The sequence below is a fragment of the Galeopterus variegatus genome, unplaced genomic scaffold (assembly GCF_000696425.1).
Source record: "Galeopterus variegatus unplaced genomic scaffold, G_variegatus-3.0.2 Scaffold9444, whole genome shotgun sequence".
In the NCBI taxonomy this organism is placed as follows: domain Eukaryota; kingdom Metazoa; phylum Chordata; class Mammalia; order Dermoptera; family Cynocephalidae; genus Galeopterus; species Galeopterus variegatus.
Window position 1 is genome coordinate 39,417 of NW_007735555.1, and position 22,650 is coordinate 62,066.

The 22,650-nt window shown below is 36.0% G+C and overlaps 1 protein-coding gene across 1 annotated transcript in view; it reads left to right on the top strand.

Moving 5' to 3' along the window:
• Positions 1-22,650, top strand: part of LOC103609297 (rap guanine nucleotide exchange factor 6) — a 49,982-nt gene that overhangs the window by 16,356 nt on the left and 10,976 nt on the right. The window contains exons 6-9 of the mRNA XM_008593644.1: positions 765-968; positions 3,734-3,842; positions 12,634-12,874; positions 21,558-21,715. Coding sequence (XP_008591866.1) covers positions 765-968; positions 3,734-3,842; positions 12,634-12,874; positions 21,558-21,715 — 712 coding nt within the window. The remainder of the gene's footprint in view (positions 1-764; positions 969-3,733; positions 3,843-12,633; positions 12,875-21,557; positions 21,716-22,650) is intronic.

The window sequence follows — 22,650 nt, forward strand, 5'->3', positions numbered from 1 at the left end:
AGTTTGAGTTTTAACTTCCATGGAAACACAAATAACAGTGCCAGGACTCTGCACTCAGTGAGAAAACACAAGCCTGTGTGCTAAGATGTAAGAAGTACATGGAATGTATATTTCAGACAGCTTCATATCAAAAATGCAGAAAACCATACCAATGAAAAAACTGTATCGGGCCGGCCCGGTGGCGCACTGCTACAGTGCGCCGCTTGGGAGTGCGGTGGCGCTCCCGCCGAGGGCTCGGATCCCACATACAGACCGGCCGCTCACTGGCTGAGCAAGGTGCGGGAGCAACACCGAGGGTTGCGATCCCGTTGCCGGTCCCGGTCCAGTACGGGCACAACACTGAGGGTTGCGATCCGTTGCCGGACACGAAAAAAGACAAAAAGGAAAAAAAAAAAAAAAGATTCTGATTTTATATAACATCCAGAAGTTGAGCAGGATAGGAGTAGAGTGTAGAGTGTGTATTAGGAAGTTTCGGGAAATGAGAAGTAATTTTTTTTCATTCCTGTCTAAATGAAACATCGCTTTGAAATCTTTTTTAACCTGTGATTATCTAAGTCTTTAAAAATCATATTAAGAAATCTTGTTCTTGATAGTAGTGCTCTGAGGTGGAAGTACCCAATCCTTGAGTTTCATTTACCCCAGCTTACATGTTCTATCTGTAGTCTTTATATTTAGGGCTCTAATTCTGATAATATTAGATGACTTTTAAAAAGCCTGTAGGAATAGATATATTTATATATATATTACCCTTTTCTACATTACAGAAAATGAATGGTCATCTCCGGTTACTGAATATTGCTTGTGCTGCAAAGGCCAAGTGGCGACAGGTTGTGCTGCAAAAGGCTTCCCGTGAGTCCCCTCTGCATTTCAGCCTTAATGGAGGAAGTGAGAAGGGATTTGGTATTTTTGTTGAAGGAGTAGAACCTGGTAGCAAAGCTGCTGATGCAGGATTGAAACGTGGTGATCAGGTAAATGAACAACAAATCACTTAGACTAAAGCCTTCTTGTAAGTAGTGTGTCTACTACTTTTGTTCTCATCTGATAGTTCTTCGAGTAAGCATGAACAGTTTAAAGAAATATTTTTCTGAGCCTCTTTTTAGACATATTTAAATTTTTTTTTAAATGTATTTGTCATATATCTATTCCTTTTAATGGAAAACTTGATATAATGTGGCCAGAAACAGCATAGTCTGCTGGGTTCTATCAGCAAGACCTCCTTGAATGGGCGTGCGCGTCCCCCAAGGATTAGAACTGTATCAGCTGGCAACTTTAGAATATTCTGTGGCCAGAAACAGCATAGTCTGCTGGGTTCTATCAGCAAGACCTCCTTGAATGGGCGTGCCCGTCCCCCAAGGATTAGAACTGTATCAGCTGGCAACTTTAGAATATTTCAGAAAGATTAATAAATGAGTTAGCACCATGGCAAGTTTTTAAGGAGGGGCACTTCCACCTCATAGCATTCTCAAATGTAAGTGGCCAAAGATTACCGTAAGTGATGTTATCATCTTAAATAATGTTCAAATGGTAACCTTGCTACGTCCATAAGCACAGTGAGCCAGGTGAAGGACTAGGAAAAAAGGAGACACTGGGAGGAATTTGATGGTGATTTATTTTTTTCATATAGGCATTAGGTAACTGTAGAGCAGCCTGTTTAAAAATGTGATCTACTGACAACCTTGTTACATAAAAAATGCAATTTGCAGGCTTACCTCAATCCTGTTAATTATATTAATAACATTCTTAAGAGATGCGGTTTGGGAATCTGTATTTTTAACAGAGTTATTTAGATGATTCTGGTGCATACCAAAGGGTGGTTTCCCAAATCTAGCTGATCATCAGAATCATGTGGGAAACTTACTTTTTCCCATTTAAACATTTGTTCATTCATTCATTTAGAATATTGCTTTATTTTACTTTTAACTCAGCTATACTGTCGTTATTTTAAATTATGAGGGCATTCATGTTATAAAAGGATAGTGGTTCTCAACCAGTGGGTGATTTTATCCCCAAGGGAACACTTGGCAATGTCTGAAAATATTTTTGATTATCATGACTTAGGGATTACTACTGGCATGTAGTGGGTAAAGGCCAAGGATGCTGCTCAACAGCCTGTGATGCTCAGGAGAGCCCGCACAACAAAAGACTTATCTGGCACAAAATGCCAGTAGTGCAGAGGGTAAAGAAACCCAACAGTCCCCTTCTTTCTCTAAGAGAGTTTTTTGAAAATAGAGATTTTTGTGCCTTACCCTGGATTTACTCATTAGGAATATCCAATAGCTAGGATCCTGGACTAACTGTGATTTTTGTTCAAGTATTTTATCATAAACACATTTATGAATCTCATTCTTCACAGAAAAAAACAATTAGTGAAATCCAATGATTTCATTCGTAAGAATGAAATTTATCATTCTTACTTTAATCCTCCTAGCTATTGTTGAAATGATTTGAGATTTTAGGTCTAAATTATTAGACCTAATAATGTCATTTTTTTTAACACTAGATATCTTCTCTTTCAAGAATTTTTGACATTTGCATTGTTTCATAAGCTTATAAACAATAATTTAGACATTTATATACTGATTTCATTGATCAGCTCCTTTTCATCTATTCCATATGTATTCATTGTTTTGATTCATTTCACAGTTGCCTTTAGTACCTCTTCTAGTATTTTTTTTCAAAAAGGACAAGTGGGTACTATAGTTTTATGTGTCCTTACATGTCTTTTGTTCAGTGGCATACAAAATTATTTGGTAATAGTGACTTTTTTACTCAGAACATTGAAGTCACAGAAAAGCATCACATTATCTTAGTGTTGCCCAAGAGGAGTTCTTTTGTAGGAACCCTTGGGTTTTCTCCCACAATATTGTTTATAGATTCTTTATTCTTTGTCCTTTGAATTTAAAAATTTCATTGGGATATGTTAAAATAGGTATCTTTTTATTATCTTTGCATGGCACTAAGTGAGACATTTTAGCATATAGAAGCAAGTCTTTTTGAACTCTGGGAATTATACTGCTGTGGATTATTTTTCCTAATATTTTGTTTTTCACTTTATCGTTTTGAAATTTTTATGTCAATTCCCTAGATTTGTCCTCTGTGCTGCTTATTTTTTGCTCATTATGTTATCTCTATCCTTTTTCTTTGGAATCAGTATTTTTTAAAAATAAGCTACTGTGTGATTCTGGGGAACAGCCAAATTGGGGAAGCCCTACTGTGAAGTATCAGCACTATTCACATGGAAGAAGAACCCATCGTGCTTCTTCCTGTTTGGCTGCCTGATTCAATCAGTGGCAGGAAATGGTATTAAATATATTTAAAGTACTGCTTTTAAATGAATTACTTCTCTTTGAAATGTAATAAATTTACATTTAGAATATTTGATGAAAGTTTGTATATACATCACAAGCAGTAATTTCTGTGAGGTGATCTGACATAACTAAAGTTTTTCGTTCATATATAAATCATCCTGTGTTCTTAAAATATTTTCTTAGTATGATCCCAGAGGGGAATGAACTTTTTAAAAAATGTTCACAATAGAGAATTTGGGAAATACAAAAATGCAGAGAAAAATTAAACAGTAGTCCATCTTCTCACAGAGATAACCATTGGTCACGTATGGGTGCATTTTATTCAAGTTCCATTTTATTTTTTCACTATTAAACTTTTCAGTTTGTGGAAGTAACTAACAGTGTTTCTGTCTTAATTTGTATTTTTAAAATACTTTTCTCTTAAGATAATGGAAGTAAATGGACAAAACTTTGAGAATATTACATTCGTGAAGGCCCTTGAAATTTTGAGGAATAATACTCATCTTGCACTTACTGTAAAGACCAACATTTTTGGTGAGTTTTGTTGCAAAAACAGCCTGAACTTTTTGTAGTAAAATGTAAACATGTTTATGTTGAAGCTGTTGAGCTATTTTTAGGATCTTTAGTGTTGAACTATTATGTATTCTAGAATTTTCATTTTTCACTATTTGTATTTAATTATTATTTTGATATCTTAGTAAGTTTTAAAATAGGTGTATAACTACATTCAGTCAGTCACTTACGAAATGTCTATTAAGCATCTATTACATACTATACTCTGCAAGGGGATTCTGAATGAAACTTAAAATTACCTGAAAAACCTTAAAGGTCATAAGTAATCTTTTTTCTCCCTGCTGATGTGTAAGTCAGTCTACTTAAATAATCAGTGAATTACAGATTTTAATAACAGCATACTCCTTCTATGTAAAAATGTTGATTACAGTTCCTTTATTGTGCTTTTATCATGTTTATATTTGACTAAAGCCAGGGGGACTAAGCTTGTCCTTTTAACTAAACTCTTCTGTTTTGTCCTTTTAAACTTTGAGGAAAAGTTTATTGTCATTTGGTTTCATTAGACACCATGGGATTTTCTCTGAAATTCTAAGAAGGACAACATTAAGAATAGTACAGCAATTAAACTATCAAAGAAAATTTTAAAGGCCTTATGAAGTAGGGAGCAAAAAAATTCCTCTAGGTTGTGTAAATTGGAATTTGAGAAGTAAGAGTTGGCTTTAAAATCCATGCCTATGGAAAGAAAGGAAGTGTGTTTAATTTTTTTTTTCAGTTTGGCTCCTCATACAGTGATGAGTCATAATGAAAAATGAAATGTTTGGTGTTTTCTCTCATTTTATTTGCGTCCCTTTGACTGAATTACATCATGTAAAATCTGGTATATAACTGCCTCTTGGCAGTTTCCTAATACTATGTTACTTTAGCATAGAATAAGTAAGTAAGCCTTCACGGTTTTTGGATTTTCTGAAGTTTGGACTAGTATCTAGAAGTGCCAACTTTTAAGTTAAACTAAAGGTATCACAATTTTGAAAACCAGGAAAGCAGACCTTGCTCTTTCACCTTAGGCAAATTATTTAGTCTCTCCAAGCTTCAGTTTTAAGTTTCTCCTTACTCTCTATTTTCTAGGGTTCTTGTAAGTATCTAATACCTTTAAAACCTTTGTGCCTATCACATAATGATTACTAATTGGTATCAAATATTATTGTATATGAAAATATAGAGATAGTATAATATAGTCGTTAACAACATGTACTCTGGAAGACAGAAAAAACAGGTCTGAAGGATGCAAAAGGCCGGGAGGCCACACCCTCAGAACCCTTTGAGTGGTGAGAAAACAGTTGCCAAAAAACCCCTAGATTAGATGTGGCAGAGGACAGGAGTTATGTGGCGCTGCAAAAGAGGAGATGTACCATTAAATACCTTCTTCCTTACTCCAGTTAGAATGCAGTTAGCTAAGCAAAACACCAACGACTATCTCAAGGGAATATTTGTAAAACACTTCTAGAAATGGAGCATTTTAGTCTGGTTGTGATGCCCATGATAAGCCCTAGTAACTCTGGCATTACCATGAAGTAGAGTTGAGCAGTTACATCATCCTGCATGGAACTCACAGTCAGAATAACTACAAAAAGGAAGGCTGTGACCAGAAAACATTTAATTAGACGTTACCTGTATGAGTGTGTTTCTGTTGCTTATAACACAATACCTAGAACCGGGTGATTTATAAGAAAACGAAGTTTATTGCTTACAGTTTCTGAGTCTGGGAAGTCCAAAGTCAACTTATCTGGTGAAGGTCTTCTTTGGTGGTGGCTTTATAGCAATGCAGGGATCTCACATAGCAGGAAATGGCGGAGCAGAGAGAGAGTTACTCATGCACTCTCCTTTTAAAGAACTCAGAACCACACCACTATCATTATTCATCCATTTGCTTCAGCATAGTCCTACAATCTAATCACCTCTTTAAGGCCACACCTTTCAATTACCGTAATAGGATTTCCCACTCTCAACAGTTACAGTGGGAATTAAGCTTCTAATTTATGAACTCTGGGGACCCCATTCAGTCATTCCACAGCAATACCAGAGCAAATCATACTTGGTCATTTTTATTACTTAAAATTGACAGCCAGAGATCACAAGCATAAGGATAACCAGGATTACTGAGGATGTATAGGGGAACCTGATAAGTGATCTTATAGATCCTGAAGAAAACAGTTACTTTAGGAAAGAGAGGAAAAACATTTCTAGAGCTCTGCTCAGAGCAGTTTTAAAATGCCTTGAAACAAGAACAGGATGTTAGGGAAAAAGAAACAATAGTCACTGAGAAAGAAATAACTCTGAGTGACTTAAAATATGGTAACAAAGAAAAATATGGTAACATTTAATAGATACAATAGATAATAAAGTTGAGCAAATCTCCCAGACTATAGAACAAAAAGACAAAATCAAATTGAGTATTATTCCAAGAGACCTAAAAGAAAATTTGAGTAGGAAATAATAACAGAGACTTCCCAGAAAGAAGGTTGTGGCTCTTCTAATTTAAAAGGCCCACTTGTGATCTGAGCAAAATGAATTTTAAAAAAACATGTCAACTTTCTACTTACAGTATTGACTGAAGACAACTAAAAGAGCTAGACTAAATATAAAAAGTAGCTACAAACAAGCATGAAAGTCCAAAAAGATAGTGAATAATGACATGACATAGACCAGAGAGGAAATTGGATCTTAAAGAGGTGAATTGAAGCCATATCTGCCCTGGGGCATGTAGCAGTACAGAAAAGGCAACTGAGAGACTGACCTTCTTTTGATAATAGTCTTCCAGGAAAAGGTGAAATGGTTGGTGTCCTGTAGGTTGGAGGAGCACAGACTAGATATGTTAAATCCCTTCTCCACTCCTGAGAGTGTACACCAAAGGGATGTCTCTTTTTCCAGGGCCATTTTCCCACCCACAGAATGTAGTTGAGAGGAGGTGTTAAGTAAACACACAGGTTTGTAATTTATTGCCCACCAAAAAAGCCAGAGCACTCTAGCATAACAACCTTTATTAGAATTGGGACCTTGAAAGGCTCACCCTGAAGTGGATGTGGACTAGACTCTAGCTGCTCCTCTAGGTGGCCCAGAAAAACCTCAAGTTTTGGCCCAGGTCCTGGACTTTAGGTACCTGGCAAAAGAAAATAAGTATCTTCTTTAGAGAATGCTAACAGCAACCTATTATTTATAAGAATACTTTTTTCAAAAACAGAGTCAAACAAACAAAGGTTGTGAAGCACTCTTAAAAGTCAGTATAAACCAAGACCAACAGAAACAGAAGAAACATAGGTGCTCCAGAATATCAAAACAGACTGTAAGGTTGCTCTTATGTCCATGAAGATAAAAATCATATTAAGGGTTCCAGTTTTGGGTAAAATGAAGTTAACACATGAATGTTTCTTGTCCCACTAAACTTACTAAAACCTGGACAAAATCATGACCCACCATTTAAGAACTGTGAATAGCAAATTGCAGCAGGCAGATCATGAAAGGACACCAAAATCCAAAGTACCATCACCATTAGTGAATTTACTATTTTTTTTCCCTTCCGTATCTCCCAGCCAGACCTCAAGGCAACCTCAAACCTGGATATGGGTACTAGGTACAGAGAGATCCAGGAGAAGCCTGCCTTGAGGAATGGGAAAGGTAATTCCTAAAATTCAGACAGACTTAAGGAAGCCACCGCCTCCACGCTTTTTTTCGATCCAGGAGAAGCCTGCCTTGAGGAATGGGAAAGGTAATTCCTAAAATTCAGACAGACTTAGGGAAGCCACCGCCTCTATGCTTTTTTTCTTTTTCTCCATTTTCTCAGGCCCCATCCCCCAAGCAATCTAGTGTCAGTGACAGTGGCCTGCAACAGAAGAGTGAACGAGCCAGGATTCTGAGAGGGGGCAACTTTCCCCACCCTTCAGTGGAGCTGTGGCTCCAAGAGGGCAGGGCCAATCTCATTACTTTTTTCCCCCACTCTGTCTGTCTTTGTGCTACTTAGCCCCTATGCGCTGCAGTTTCTTTCTAGAGGACTGAAAAAGGGAGCTTTAAGGAACTGGAAAATTCCAGGTTCATAACTGAGATGGAGGAGATGGCCCCACACAGTTTATGCACTCCTGGGCTCACCCCCAACTTGTGCACGCGTGGATCTGATGCTATTAGCATACCATAGTCTTTAAGAACTGACATAAGAGGTAGACCTCTGGTCAGTTCCCAGACTGATAACAAGGTGGCACAAAGCGGACAGATCTGAATAGCTTTGAAAACTGAACATTAGAACCACAGCCCACAGAAGGCTAAACAAAAATATCAACATTCTCCCTAGGTTATAAAAAGGACTCAGAGCAATTTTAACTATAACCAGGATCTCTTGTTACAGTTTTCTTTATGTTTATTTTGTTTGGGGTTTGCTGAGCTTTTAAATTTGTGAGTTGATGTCTTTCATCACTTTTAGAAATTTCATGGCCATTATCACTTCAGATATTGCCTTTGCCCTTCTCTTCGCCTCCTTTCCAAGTGGGAGATCAGTTACTTATGTGCAATGGGATTGTGTCCCATATGTCTCTTACAGCCTGTCCTATTCTTTTCATTTTTTTCCCTCTTCGTGCTTCAGTTTGGATATTTTCTAATGATCTGTGTTTGAGCAAACATCATATTTTCTGCTGTATCCAGTCTGCTGTTAAACATGTAGTGAGTTTAATTTTAGGTAATGAATTTTTCAGTTCTAGAATATTCATTTGACTCTCTTTTATAGATTCCAGTTCTCCATCTTTTCTCCATTTTATCTCCTTTCCTCTATTTGATATATTTATAATGGTGTTATAAAATCCCGTGTGCTAACTCCAACATTTGGATTTTCTTTTATTGTTTTCCCTCTTGATTATCAATCATATTTTCTTCATGATCTTATAAATTTTTATTGTGTGCTATACTTTGTGTATAAAAGAACCTTAAAAAGGAATGAAATTATGGGCCGGCCCGGTGGCACACTCGGTAGAGTGCGGCACTTGGGAGCACGGCGGTGCTCCCGCCAAGGGTTCAGATCCCATATAGAGACCGGTCCTCTCACTGGTTGAGTGCGGTGCGGGCGCGACACCGAGGGTTGCGATCCCATTGCTGGTCGTGGTACGGGCGCGACACTGAGGGTTGCGATCCCATTACCGGTCACGAAAAAAGACAAAAAGAAAAAAAAAAAAAAGGAATGAAATTAATATTTTCTCACAGAAAGGATTTGCCATATTCTCTGTTTAAGCAGATAGGGTAAAGGGAATTGAGCCAGGTCAGGCTGGATTGCAGAATTACTTAGACTGAGTTCAGTGGTTTCAAGTTAAGATCAAGACTTGTCACGTGCTTCATGCATGCTCCCCTCTAGTGGAACTTCATCTCTAAATACTGAAAGATTGTGGGAAATTTCACTCTACCTTTTCAACCTTGTCATCTCACCTTCCTATTCTCCAACCCCTAGTCTCTACTTAAGGTGTGGCTTTAATTTAGAGTCTCGTAGGTTTCTGTCTCTTCTTTTATATAATTTCTGCCCTTCAGAAATTTTGAGGTTAGCTCTTTAACCTCCCATCCCAATCAAGTTGAGGGGTAAATCTGTTACGTATTGCAAGCCCCTCCCTGCTGTGTGACTGTCTCCTAAGTAAATTGAAACTGTGAGAAATTTGCATCCTGTCCCCAGTCTCCTGTATTGTCCTACTAATAGCAGATGCTCTGTGGTGAAAAGTGATACTGCTTTTGACCTTCTCTGTATTCCAGTTTTTATGACAGTCCTCACAGTCATCCGAAGTTCTCTCTTTTCCCTACTAGCATCCCTCTACCTGATCCACACCTTATGTTTAAATTCAGCAAATGCCCCCGGAGAAGAAAACTGGCAATCTCAGTTTACTCTCTTCCTGCTCTAGAATTTTAGTTCATCTGTTCCTCTTGGCTTTCACAACTTTTCAACATCTTTAAAAATCTCACTACTCAAATAACTTACTATTACCAGTTTTATTTTTAATAAAAGTAAGACATACATATATTTTGAAAATTAAAATGCTACAGGTACATTGTGGGACCAAACCATATACAATATTCTGAACTTTTTCACATAAGTTTGTGTAGATCTAGTTGTTGTTTTATAACTGTTAGTAATGCATAGAATTCCATTGTATTATCACCATAATCTATTGAGCTAATGTCATATTGATGGACATTTTAGAGTGTTTATAGTTTTTGCTATTAACAATATTTAATAAAAATCTTTTGTACTTATTTTTAATGCTTATATAGATACATCTATAAGATAAATTCCTCAAAGTAGAATTATTTTTGCCGGATACTACAGGGTTTTACTTTCTGAAAATTTATTTCAATCTACACTTTATTTATCAGCATAGAAAAATGCCTCTGCTGTGGGTATTATCACCTTTTTAATAATTCACATTCATTCTTTAATAATGAGTAAGGTGGAGCACCTTTTTGTCTGTTTTAACATTTTTTCCTATAAAGTCTTTTAATTTCATCTGTTCATTTTTGTATTTTGGGTTTTTTTAAGCACCTTATAAAAGACATTGTCTTTTTGTCTTAAAGGTTGCAGATACTTTCCCCAAGTTGTTTGTGTTTTGATTTCTCTTGTTTCGTGTATATAGGTACCTGCCTGCATATACACATCTGTTGCGAGAGAGACATTTTTAGTTTTTACGTAGTCAAATTTATTAAACTTTTCTTTGGGGGATTCTTGGACACCTTCATTTCTGATTTATACATCTGATATTCCTGTTTAATAACATTTTAAGTGCATTTGCTCACTATTCTTTAATTTTTGTCCTTAACTAATCTTTTTAATTCAGCATGATCATTTCTCTTCTTTATCTACAAATCACAAGCCCTACAGATTTTTATCTAAAATTACATACACAAGTCCAGTGAAGATAAAACTATTTTTTAAACTATTGAGTCTCCTTATATATACATTGCAGCCAGGGAAATCTGCTGGTCCTTAAAAGATTTCCTGTTGCTCTTAACAGAAAATTTAGTTACCTTACCTATAGTATTAGCTGGCATCTTCTCTATCTTGTTCTCTAGTTGTTTTTATTTTTTTGAACTTTCCTTCTATCATAGGGACTTTGAACTTGAGATTTCTTCTACCTAGAATTCTTTCTCCTTCCCTTTCTTTGTATAGTTTAAGTCTACTCATCTTTCTGTTTGCTTTTTGCAGGGTGACTTACTTAAGGGAGATTACTCCTTTCCTACTATCTTAAGTAATTTCTCTAGTTATGCTCTTTCTGTATCATGTATCTCAGACTGACTGTAAGTTCCACAATAGGCGGAATGAGGAATGTGCAAGCATGTAGTATAGAGCCTGACATATATTCATAGGTTCAATATTTTAAAATATTTTTTGAGTGGATAAATATCTTGATTTTTAGCTTGAAAAAAATATTTTTACTTTACTATGTAGTTTAGAATAAAGTGAAATTTTAAAAATAGAAACTGAAAAGAACTTTTAACGTATTTTAATCAAGCAGAGTATCTTTGAAAGTTGACTCCTGAGGATCTCTATTATTTTGGAGGTGGAAAGTATGATCTTCATAAGCTTGCACTGTGCTTTTGGTAATGTGGAGTCATCCTTCTAGTTGAAACCCTTAAAACAGTTCAGATTTTGCAGGACTGACTTTCCAGCAATAGTCGATCTGTCTTATTTAAGAACACATGTATAAAACAGAACCCTAAAACTTCTTTTTATAACATAATGAAAAACAGGTGGTACAGATTTTCATAACTGGAAAATGAGACACTAATAGATTATAGATACATAGCATTATACAGATTTATCTTTCTTTTGCCTGATCCCAGGGAGGTGTATCCCTTCTCACAAGGTGAAAATTGGCTCTAGACAAAGATTGCTAGACAGGCAATTCCCCTAATGCACTTGCACCCTCGTTAAGGATGAAGTAATTCACCAGACTTAGAATTGATAAGAAGATATCTGAGGGCCGGCCCAGTGGCGCACTGGAGAGTGCGCTGCTTGGGAGCGCGGCGGCGCTCCCGCCGAGGGTTCGGATCCCATGTGGAGACCGGTTCCTGCTCACTGGCTGAGCGCGGTGCGGGCGCAACACCGAGGGTTGTGATCCCGTTACCAGTCAGTAAAAAAGACAAAAAGGAAAAAAAAAAAGAAGATATCTGAGATATGATTGGTTATTTACTTAAAACAACTGTACTGAATGTTTATTAGCCGCTTTACTGAGTGACATAGCCTTATAAATGTGACCTTGAGGAAATTGTTATATATTACTGAATTTAATACTATTTGTTTCTGGTAAAAAAAAAAAAAAAAAAAAAAAAAGAAAGGTCCAACAAAGCTTTCTCTCGTTTTTTTAATTGCTAAATTTTACAAAACCAAGCCTGACTATAGTAGTTATATCTCAAGTGAAATGTGTTATGACGAGGAATAGCATGCAAATAATAGAATCTAAATATCTTATAAAATTAGTTGATTAGCAGTTTCATTGCTTATTACCTAAATAGGAACCTCTGTATTTTTTAAACGTGCTGGCAGCCTGCCTACTTCCTTTCCATTTCCTTTCTTTTATCACTGTTGGGCAGCATCAGAAGTACAGTCAGGTGTAAAAACTGAAAATAGAAGTAGATATAGTTGATAAATAAAGGATGGGTGTAAATTTGATAGTGTTTAATTTATTAGCGCTGTGAAAGACCAGATAATAGAAAGCTGTATTTATCCTTAAAATTTATTGTTGGTGTAAAAACTTTCCAGTGAGAAGAAAAGACATGACAAGTTTGTTTATTTCCACAGTGTTTAAAGAGTTACTTACTAGGACTGAACAAGAGAAATATGGTATTCCTCATATTCCCAAAATTGCTGAAAAAAAAAGTAATCGCCATTCAATCCAGGATGTACCAGGAGATACTGAACAGACATCACAAGAGAAAGGAAATAAGAAAGTTAAAGCAAATACTGTTTCCGGTGGAAGAAACAAAATCAGGAAAATTTTGGATAAAACACGATTTAGTATCTTGCCTCCAAAACTATTTAGGTAGGTAATCCCATTCTCAGTCATGTAGGAATTTTCTTATTGACTGTAAAGTTTTTATTGTACAGGAGGGAGGTTTGGGTCAGTTTTATTTTTTATACAACTAATGCATCATAAAATCTTCAAGTAATAGATATGTATGAAAGAATAGATTCTGAATGTGTCTCCCCATCATTTCCATGAAGTTACTACTGTTAGATTATGTAATCTTCCATTAGCATTCTTTTCAATTTTAGAAAAGACTGTCAGTTTTATTTTATGAAATCTATTTTCATATATTTTTAGTCTAATTTTAGTCCCCTGATGTACAAATTTGGACACCTTTAATCTTGGGACACATTCATTGCTATTAGTTTTTTGGTTTTTTAAAATTGTCTTTCCCTTATGGCACTATTTTTTCCGTCCTGAATTCAAAAGTTGAACTTTTTAATCAGATCTATTTTCTACTTCCAAAATTGCATATCATCAAAACTGAGTAATACGTGAGGATTTAAAATGTAAATTAAGGTCTGTAAAATACTGATGAAATCAATCCACTGAAGTGTCGTGATTGGACATAACTGTAGTGCATGTTATATCTATGTATGTTTTATATTATCAACTTCTAAACCAGTCACAAAAGTTCTAATAGGCACTCAATATTTGTTGAATAAGTTAAGAAAATGAGTTAATCAGTGAAAGAAAACATATTCAAACAAAATATTTGTTCAATCTAAATATTTATTTGGCTCCTGATAAGTTCCTGGCACTGTGTCAGATGATAGTTACATAGATGAGAAGAGGTAGTCCTTACTCCAAGGAATTCATATCAGGAACCTTTATTCTCCACACATTTAGTATATGGTAGACACAATGCCCAGAGACAGAAGGATGAAGCTAGCAAGTTTTTTGTTCTCCAAGAGTTGATAATCTAAAAGGAAAAACAGGCAAATTGCAAAGTTCTCACATTGCAGGGTGATACATTTTTTGATTTGTACAGAGTCAGGAACAAACTTGTTGGGTTTGAACAAACTTGTGTGTTTGTGTGTGTGCATCTAGAGATGAAGCAAGAGAGGTAAGTACTAGGTTATGAAGGACTTTGAATATTATGCTGGAAATATATACTTTATTATGTCATGATAGGGAGTCATAAGAACGCATGTGATGTGATAAGATTTGTTCTTTTAGGAAGACCTCTGTGATGGCCGTGTTATTGGTTTGGGGTTGTGAGTGCAGCATAATGACAGCTCTCATCTTTTATGAGAGCTGTTTCTCAATATTTTTTCCATACTTAAAAATCTCAAAGATTTCCTGATCACAAAATGCTCTTCTTCCTGAGTTCTTATTTCCAGTTAAGGAAACATACTTGGTGTTCATTTAATTTGAGACTGATAGAGGATTAAAACATACTGAGCATTGTTCTTAATCTCACTCATTTCATTACTCATTCCTGAGTAACTGCTTTCCTTGAGGTGAGTGGTTCATAAAAATCACAATTAAAATATCAGAATTTTAAAAATATTGAGCATACTGTAGCAAACACTAAGAAAAGGCTGTTCTCACAAAAGGAGATTGAATGAGGAGAATATTAGAGGGCCAACCCACACTGAAAAAGTTGGGTTCAATTTGGGATGACCAGAAGTCACTGTGGAGAAGGAAGGGGGGGGGCACTAGAAGAGAGAAAAGCGCTCACCAGGAGAGTGCCTCAGTAGGTAATACCCTGAATTCCACTTCCAGAAACCCTAATGGGTCTTGTCTGGAATACATATATGTCTTTTAACTGGTTATCCTTTTGGCCAGTGGCACAGTTGTGACATGTGTCCTCTAAAACCAGAGAACATTGTGATTGTAACTCACTTCAGCTTGTTAGTGTCTCATTCCAACCAGCTATATTCAAGTTTTAGGCAGCTAAATTGTCACCTCTCGCAGAGTGACAGAAATGCAAAGGATTACTCAGAGCCCATGTACCCAGAGCACTGAGAGGCCCAAAGTGACTGCACCCAGAGAGAACTCCTTCAAGAGAGAAGGGCCCCAGGCCCAGCACCGAGCCAGGCTTTCTCTCAGTTTTTATTGTGCAGGCAAGAAAGTTGCAGAAGAAATACAGGTGGTTAATCAATCGTAGTGAAAACATAAACAAACTGGCTACACAACGATTTTCATTAAAGCAGGTGTAACAAAATTAGTTCAAGCAACTTGCCATCAAAAGGAGTCATAAAACTAAGCTATGTGACATACAAAAAGAAACAATGAGATAATCACTATGGCAGTGCTTAGTTCCCTAAGAAACTCAAAGACACAGCTGAGGATAAGATATGCAACATCCCCCAACTGCTAACTAGTAGAATAGCCTTGAAGATTTTAGCTCACATACTTTCCCATCATTTAAGTTTAGCTGTACCAAGGGTGACTGCCCCGAAAGCAATCACTTTTGCTGTGTTTCAATTTTCTTATCTACATCAAAGACTTTAGTCCTGTGAAAGTTTTCTGGTTTTTCCCAGTCTTAGCATTTCTATTTGTGTTTTTAAAGAGTTGGGCTATAGCTTAAACTACAGGACTTTGGTCCTGCTAAACTAAGGACTTTGGTCCTACTACACTATAGGCTATGGCCCTGGGAAATACATGTGTTTTATTAATGTCAGTATCCTCAACACTAAATTAATATCTCATCTGTACATTATCCTTTTGGGAGTGGGAATTAGTTACGCTACTTGGATTCTATCTTGGTTATAGCAGGAAGCATGGAAATTCAGGTCTCCGGGAGCAGTCAGTTGAATATTTTCAAGCATTATTACTTTATATTGGTACTTAAAAAAAATAAAAAAAATAAATTGAAAGATCTAGTAGAAATAGTTCTACTTAAACTCAGAAGGGGTTTTTTTAATTAAATTTTTTTCAGTTATTAGTCAACAAGCATTTATTGAGTCTTTTGCTTTGTGCCAACAAAAAAAGCTGTTGGCTATGAATACAAACATGAATGAAAAGCTGCCTTTAGGAGTTCATATTAACCTGGCTGTCTCTTCTAAACATGTTTCAATGAATTAACATGCTAATCATTTCAGCCACATAAATACCAAGGAATTGATTATTTTAGTAGAAGTCATAAATGTTTCTAGAGCCTATTTTGTGGGGAGAGTTGGTTTGTCATTTTACCTGTCTGGCTGACTGCTTTGCATTTTTGAGAATGTATGTTATATCTTGGTACTTAAAACATTTGAAGTGAATTAAGACAATTCCTTTTGCTACACAAAAGTATATTAACTATCCTTTATGTATGAAGAGCTTTTAAAAATCAACTGGGAGGGCTGGCCCAGTGGCGCACTGGAGAGTGCGCCGCTTGGGAGCGGAGCGGCGCTCCCGCCGAGGGTTTGGATCCCATGTGGAGACCGGTTCCCGCTCACTGGTTGAGCATGGTGCGGGCGCAACACCGAAGGTTGGGATTCCGTTGCCGGTCCCCGGTACGGGCGCAACACCAAGGGTTGCGATCCCGTTACCGGTCAGTAAAAAAGACAAAAAAGGAAAAAAAAAATCAACTGGGAAAAAATCACTAAAACTTCAATAGAAAAATAGGCAGAAAACATGAGTCAGATGTTCTCTATCAGTACTAATCAAGGATATACCATTTAAAACAGGATACTATTTGTTTCATCAAAGACTGACAGAATAGTCAGGGCCAGAACTGATAATGTAAGATAGATAATAAGCTCAGACTGCTGTGATGTAACCTTTCTATAAAGCATTTTGACAGTTTTTATTAAGAAAACCATTTGTAAAAAATGGCCATGTTCTTTGATTCAGTAATTTCATCTCTAATAATTAGATGGTTTATTTATACATGTTCTTAGTTTTGTTACTTATAATAAAACAAAATTGGAAATACCCTTAGTTTATTTATAATAAAACAACTACAAGGGATTGGATAATTAAATTGTACTGTATGCCACAAAAAATGACTAGAAGGAAAAATATCAAAATGCTGAATTTGTAAGGTATGGTTTCATAGGTGAATTTCCCCCTTCTTTCCCTGCTTCCTTTCTGTAGTTTTTGGTCTTTCTACTTTGAATATTTGTTATTTTTTTAACTGAAAAAAAACTTTTTAAGAGTTCAGTTTCACAACTTTTGAGCATCTTGTATGTATTAGAGCTCTCTGGAAAAGGCACTGAGAACAGAGACTCACTTCTTTAAGAGTAGGGCATGAGTTGTCATAGAAATACTGTAAGAAAGAATGTCTGTGAGACAATCTGTAAGAGCAGCAAAGAAATGATGTAAGGAGGAACGTATACTTGAGATGAGAATAGATAATTCCAAAATTCCAATCCATAACATAATTTTAAAACAAAAGAATGTTCCTGAAAATTGAAATTTTAAAAAAGGTATTGATTTGAATAATATCTGTAAATTAAGACATAGCAGTATGGTTTTTATTGACCTGAAAATATTTCACAGTTCAGGAAATCTGATTTTCTTTTTCTTTTATTAATCCCTCACCTTTTCTTTAATCACAATTGCCTAAGTAACATCTTTATATTATTTATCGTACCATTCCCAGGGGTAGACTGCCTTTCTTACTTATGAGGAATTATTTTTTTTCCTCCCTGTTTCTTGTCAATATACTTTGTTTGCTTTTAATATTGGAATTATTATTATTATTATTTATTATTATTATTTTTTTGTCTTTTTCCGTGTCCGGCAACGGATCGCAGCCCTCAGTGTCGCCCCCGTACCGATATTATTTATCGTACCATTCCCAGGGGTAGACTGCCTTTCTTACTTATGAGGAATTATTTTTTTTCCTCCCTGTTTCTTGTCAATATACTTTGTTTGCTTTTAATATTGGAATTATTATTATTATTATTTATTTATTTATTTTTTTTTGTCTTTTTCCGTGTCCGGCAACGGATCGCAACCCTCAGTGTCACCCCCGTACCGGACCGGGACCGGCAACGGGATCGCAACCCTCGGTGTTGCTCCCGTGCCTTGCTCAGCCAGTGAGCGGGAACCGGTCTATATGTGGGATCCGAACCCTCGGCGGGAGCGCCGCCGCGCTTCCCAAGCGGCGCACTACAGCAGTGCGCCACCGGGCCAGCCCAATATTGGAATTATTTTTGATTTGCATATTGATGATATTTATATGGCCTAATTTTAGTTTTATAATATGAAACTACATACTTTTAAGTAAGTTTAGTGTCGGGGAATTATTGAGGAATTTCTCAAAACTGTCTGGTTTCTGTTATTGCATCACCTTCTCAGCAGACTTTTTTGATAAGAAATTACATAATTATTTGCCAAATGGGGTCTGTCAATTCAGCTTCCAAACAAGCATGGATATTTTGCCAGTTAAGTACTATTTCATTCATGTCATATCATGGATTATACATGAAAGTATAGTTTTCATTATACATGCTCCCATCTTAATTACCATGAATTTGTAGCAAGCTTTACCTGATTATTATCTATTGTTTATTAAAAAACAGAAGTAGCATTAAATAGTGTCAGTGAGAGATAAAAGGATTTTTGGTATTTCGTGCTCTTAATCTTTATAGTGAATTCAAACTTGCTGCAAATGATGCAGCTCATTCCCTTTTAATAGAAAATTGTAACTTTTTATTAGGACTGGCTAACCTCTTTAACAATTTGCTTCCTTGGATTCAGTAACCTTACCCTCTATGTCCAAAAATTGGCAAGTTTGTTTTCAAAAATCAATTATTAAAGCTTGTATTTTTTTTTTAAATCTTGGTTTTCTACATAATTTAAATATCTGTTAAAGCCTTTTCCTCTCTTTTTTTCTCTTACCTACCCTTAGAACATTTAACTAGCCTCTAGAAATATAAGCCTAATTATAAGGAGACAATTTAGGGTAAGCACAAATTACTTATCAGATAAGGTATTTCCTTTGCCTTAACTGTCAGATTTGACTGCTTTCTCTCCCTAGGAAAGCATTTCCTGTTTCTGCAATGCCTTTACTTGTTTTACCCACCCTGTTCCCCTCTACATTTCAATATAAATTGACTTAAAGTTTCTCCTTTCTAGGTTTGTAGTGTTCTCTTCTTGAATATAGGAATCCTATTTTTCTCTGTGCCAAAACATTCACCTACATTACTTAATTTAATCCTTACAGTAGTCCTGGGGTCTAGATAGTATTATAGTCATACATTGCTTAACAATGGAATATGTTTTGAGAAATGTGACGTTAGGCGATTTCATTGTGGTGCAAACATAGAGTGTACTTACACAAACCTAGATGGTATAGCCTACTACATACCTAGGCTATATGATATAGTGTATGCTCCTGGTGTATAAACCTATACAGCATGTTACTGTACTGAATACTATAGGCAGTTGTAACACATCAGTTAGTATTAGAGTATCTAAACATATCTAAACATAGAGAAGGTCCAGTAAAAATATAGTATTATAATCTTATGGGGCCACCTTCATATATGCACATTTGTCATTATGCAGCATATGACTGTATTCACATTTAAAGATGAGGAAATCAAGGTCCAGAAAGAGAAAGAAATTTGCCTGAGCTCAAACAACTAATAACCCAGGTCTGTCTGACATTAAAGCTTGCTCTTGAAACACTAATCTTTGCTTTTTGCATTTCTTTATGCTTTTCCCTGACTCTTCAACTCTCTTGTCCTGGCTCTCTCTTCCTTTTCTGCCTATTAACAATCCGTTAGCTGTTTATTTAACAGTTCTCTGCTCTCCTTCTTGCGTAGTTTTCTAATCTGTCTAAATCCTAAATTTTACTTCTAAAATATATTCCAAGTGTATCTGTACTTTAATCATTTCCATGATAATAGGTAAGTATTCTGTGATACCTCTGTTTGAATGTATAGCAAGTACTAGGCAGAATGCTGCATTGAATAAAATATTGATGGGAATTAATATTAACTGAAAGCACTGGTTTTAACATAAGTACAACCCTTAGAGAGAGGTAGCATTTTTGTTATTGTGCTGATGGAAATGTTTTTACTATTGCTACCATCTGTTTGTGGGAGGCTGTTCTATTTTAAAATTAAACTAATATTTTGGGGTATCTAAAACTTAAGTGACAGAATTGCGTTTCTTTGTTTTTATTTTTTCTCTTAGGTGGATTTAGAATTGCCTATGTGATGCTTCTAAAATATGTTAAAAGAAGATTATCTTTTTTGCTTAAATATGGCCATTTTCAATTGATACTTGTTTTTGAAACTTTTTTTTTTTCCTTTTTGTCTTTTTTCGTGACCGGTAATGGGATCGCAACCCTCGGTGTCGCGCCCGCACCTTGCTCAACCAGTGAGCAGACCGGTCTCTATATGGGATCCGAACCCTCGGCGGGAGCGCCGCCGTGCTCCCAAGCACCGCACTCTACCGAGTGCACCACCGGGCCGGCCTGTTTTTGAAACATTTAAAGAGAATTAATTAACTGTAGCTGACTTGCTTTCTGTTCTGCTTTTAATGTGCTTATCTAGGAAACAGCCAAATAATTAAGCTTGAGAGATTATACAAGAAATAATATGCAATCAGAAAGACAAATACCACATGACCTCACACGTATGTGATATCTAAGAAGAAAAGAAAAAAGTTGATACTGTGAGGCAGAAAGTAGAACAATGGTTACAGAGACTTGGGGGAGGCAGGGGACAGAGAGAGGTTGGTCGATGGGTACAAAATTGCAGTTAGATAGGAGGTATAAGTTCTGATATTTTATTGCACAGTAGGGTGAATATAGTTGACAGTTAAGTTTTATATATTAAATAATAGCTAAAGGAGAGGCTTTTGAATATTTTTGCCACAAAGAAATGATAAATACAAGAGGTGACCTGTACCTTAACAACCCTGGCCTGATTATTATACAACACATATATGTATCAAAACATCAGATTGTACACCATAAGTATGTACAATTACAGTGTGTCAGTTCAAATTTTAAGTATATATATGATTGCAAAAAAAAAATAAAATCTATGTAAAACACATTCATACATCATTGCCAATTCAGATTATGGTTGAATTCTCTGAAATAAAGCTGCTCAAAGTTTATATTTGGAAAAAAAGAATGTGCCTTTAGAATAAACTTCAGAGACTATATATATATTTATATATATTTTTTTAATTCTATTTTCCTTTCTGGCCTTCTTTCCTTCTTTTTAAAGACTTCTATTATTTTGTTGCCTTAACTTGGCCCCATTGTTATTTACAACCTGTCATATTTTTGGTTTGGCTTTAGTCCCAACTCCATCCTTTGCCTAGTAGGTCACCAAGATTTTCTGGAGAAAGAGAGAGAGAGAGAGAGAGAGAGACAAATAGGGTGGGAGGGAGAGAGAAGAGGGTGTAAACACCTTGGTATGGTGTGACTGCATTGTTAGCATCATATATTAGTTTCCACAGAAGCTGTCAAATTTCAAGGGCTACCTAACACTCAGGCTCAATTTCTCTACCAAAACCAGTAGAAACTAAATATGACTGTTTCTTTATGATGTGATAGACATACTTAGATGTATAAGTTAAATTTTATTTGAATATAATTGTTAAAAAACATTTTGTTGCTATTTTCGTCATTACAGTAGTCCCTTTTTTTCCTAATTGCTATAATATTTTTATCTAATTGTTTAAATCACCAGTTTGAATTAGTCCTGTTATGCCTTAGTGCACAGAGAACAGAAATGTTTACTGTTTAATTACCCTCAAATACCTTAAAGTGATTTATGACATTGTTTTGAAGTGATGGAGGCCTGAGCCAATCACAAGACGACAGCATTTTGGGAACAAGGCACTGTAGACATAGTCTGGCTATATTGCCTATTCCTGGAACACTCTCATCCAGCAGTCCCGATCTCCTGCAGCCTACCACCAGCATGTTGGATTTTTCCAATCCATCAGGTAATTTTTTTTATGTGATTTTATATAGCCATATTGGTTCCAGATGAACAAATAGACATTTGAGCTTTGTGCAAACAAATAGTGGATTTGCTTGCAGCCCTCTTCTGTTACCTATAGATTATAACTTGATGCAAAGAGCTAAAGTGAAGATTATGTCTTTTTTTCTAAACTTACTGGTACTTCTTCCAGAGTGAAACAGAAGTACATTAAAAAAAAGAAGACTGCTTTTCACCACAGATTTAGGAATTTTTTTGGTAATCTTAATCTGAGCAGAGCAATGAAAGCAGAGACACTTCTTCTCAGCCAAGAAATATGTTATCCAGGGTGTGGAAAAGAACAAGGCAGATTATTAAATCTAAGAGGCCTCACTTATCTTTCCCCGTGGTGTACAGAAATGTTAGTAGTTTTCTAAAAGTACTGATTTTTCCCCCAACACCTGAGCTAGAGTTATTGTTTTTGTCATGTATTGTTATCAAGGTATTATAGCATCTTTTTCATTGTTGTTCACACTTTCAGTGTGGGATGTTAATTTAGTTTTTCTTCATCTATTCATACCAGGAGGCAGAAATTTCATTTAACTCTGTAATCTAAAATTTTGTTGCAAATAAGAAAACCTTTGACTTTAAAGAATTGATTATATTTATATATCCATCACTTGAATGGATTTCAAATGACGTTCAATATTAGATACATAAAAACTGAAATATATAATTGGGTCTAAGGAAAGGAGGGGGAAAATGCTTCTTCAGAGATCAGTGTAGTTCTGATTCAGCTTCAGTTTTGACTGTAAAATTCCTAGCAGCTAGTGTAAAAAGGGAGGGAACCCAATTACATAAATCTTAGTATTAAAAAGAAGGAAATATGGGGCCGGCCCGGTGGCGCACTGCTATAGTGCGCCGCTTGGGAAGTGCGGTGGCACTCCCGCTGAGGGTTCG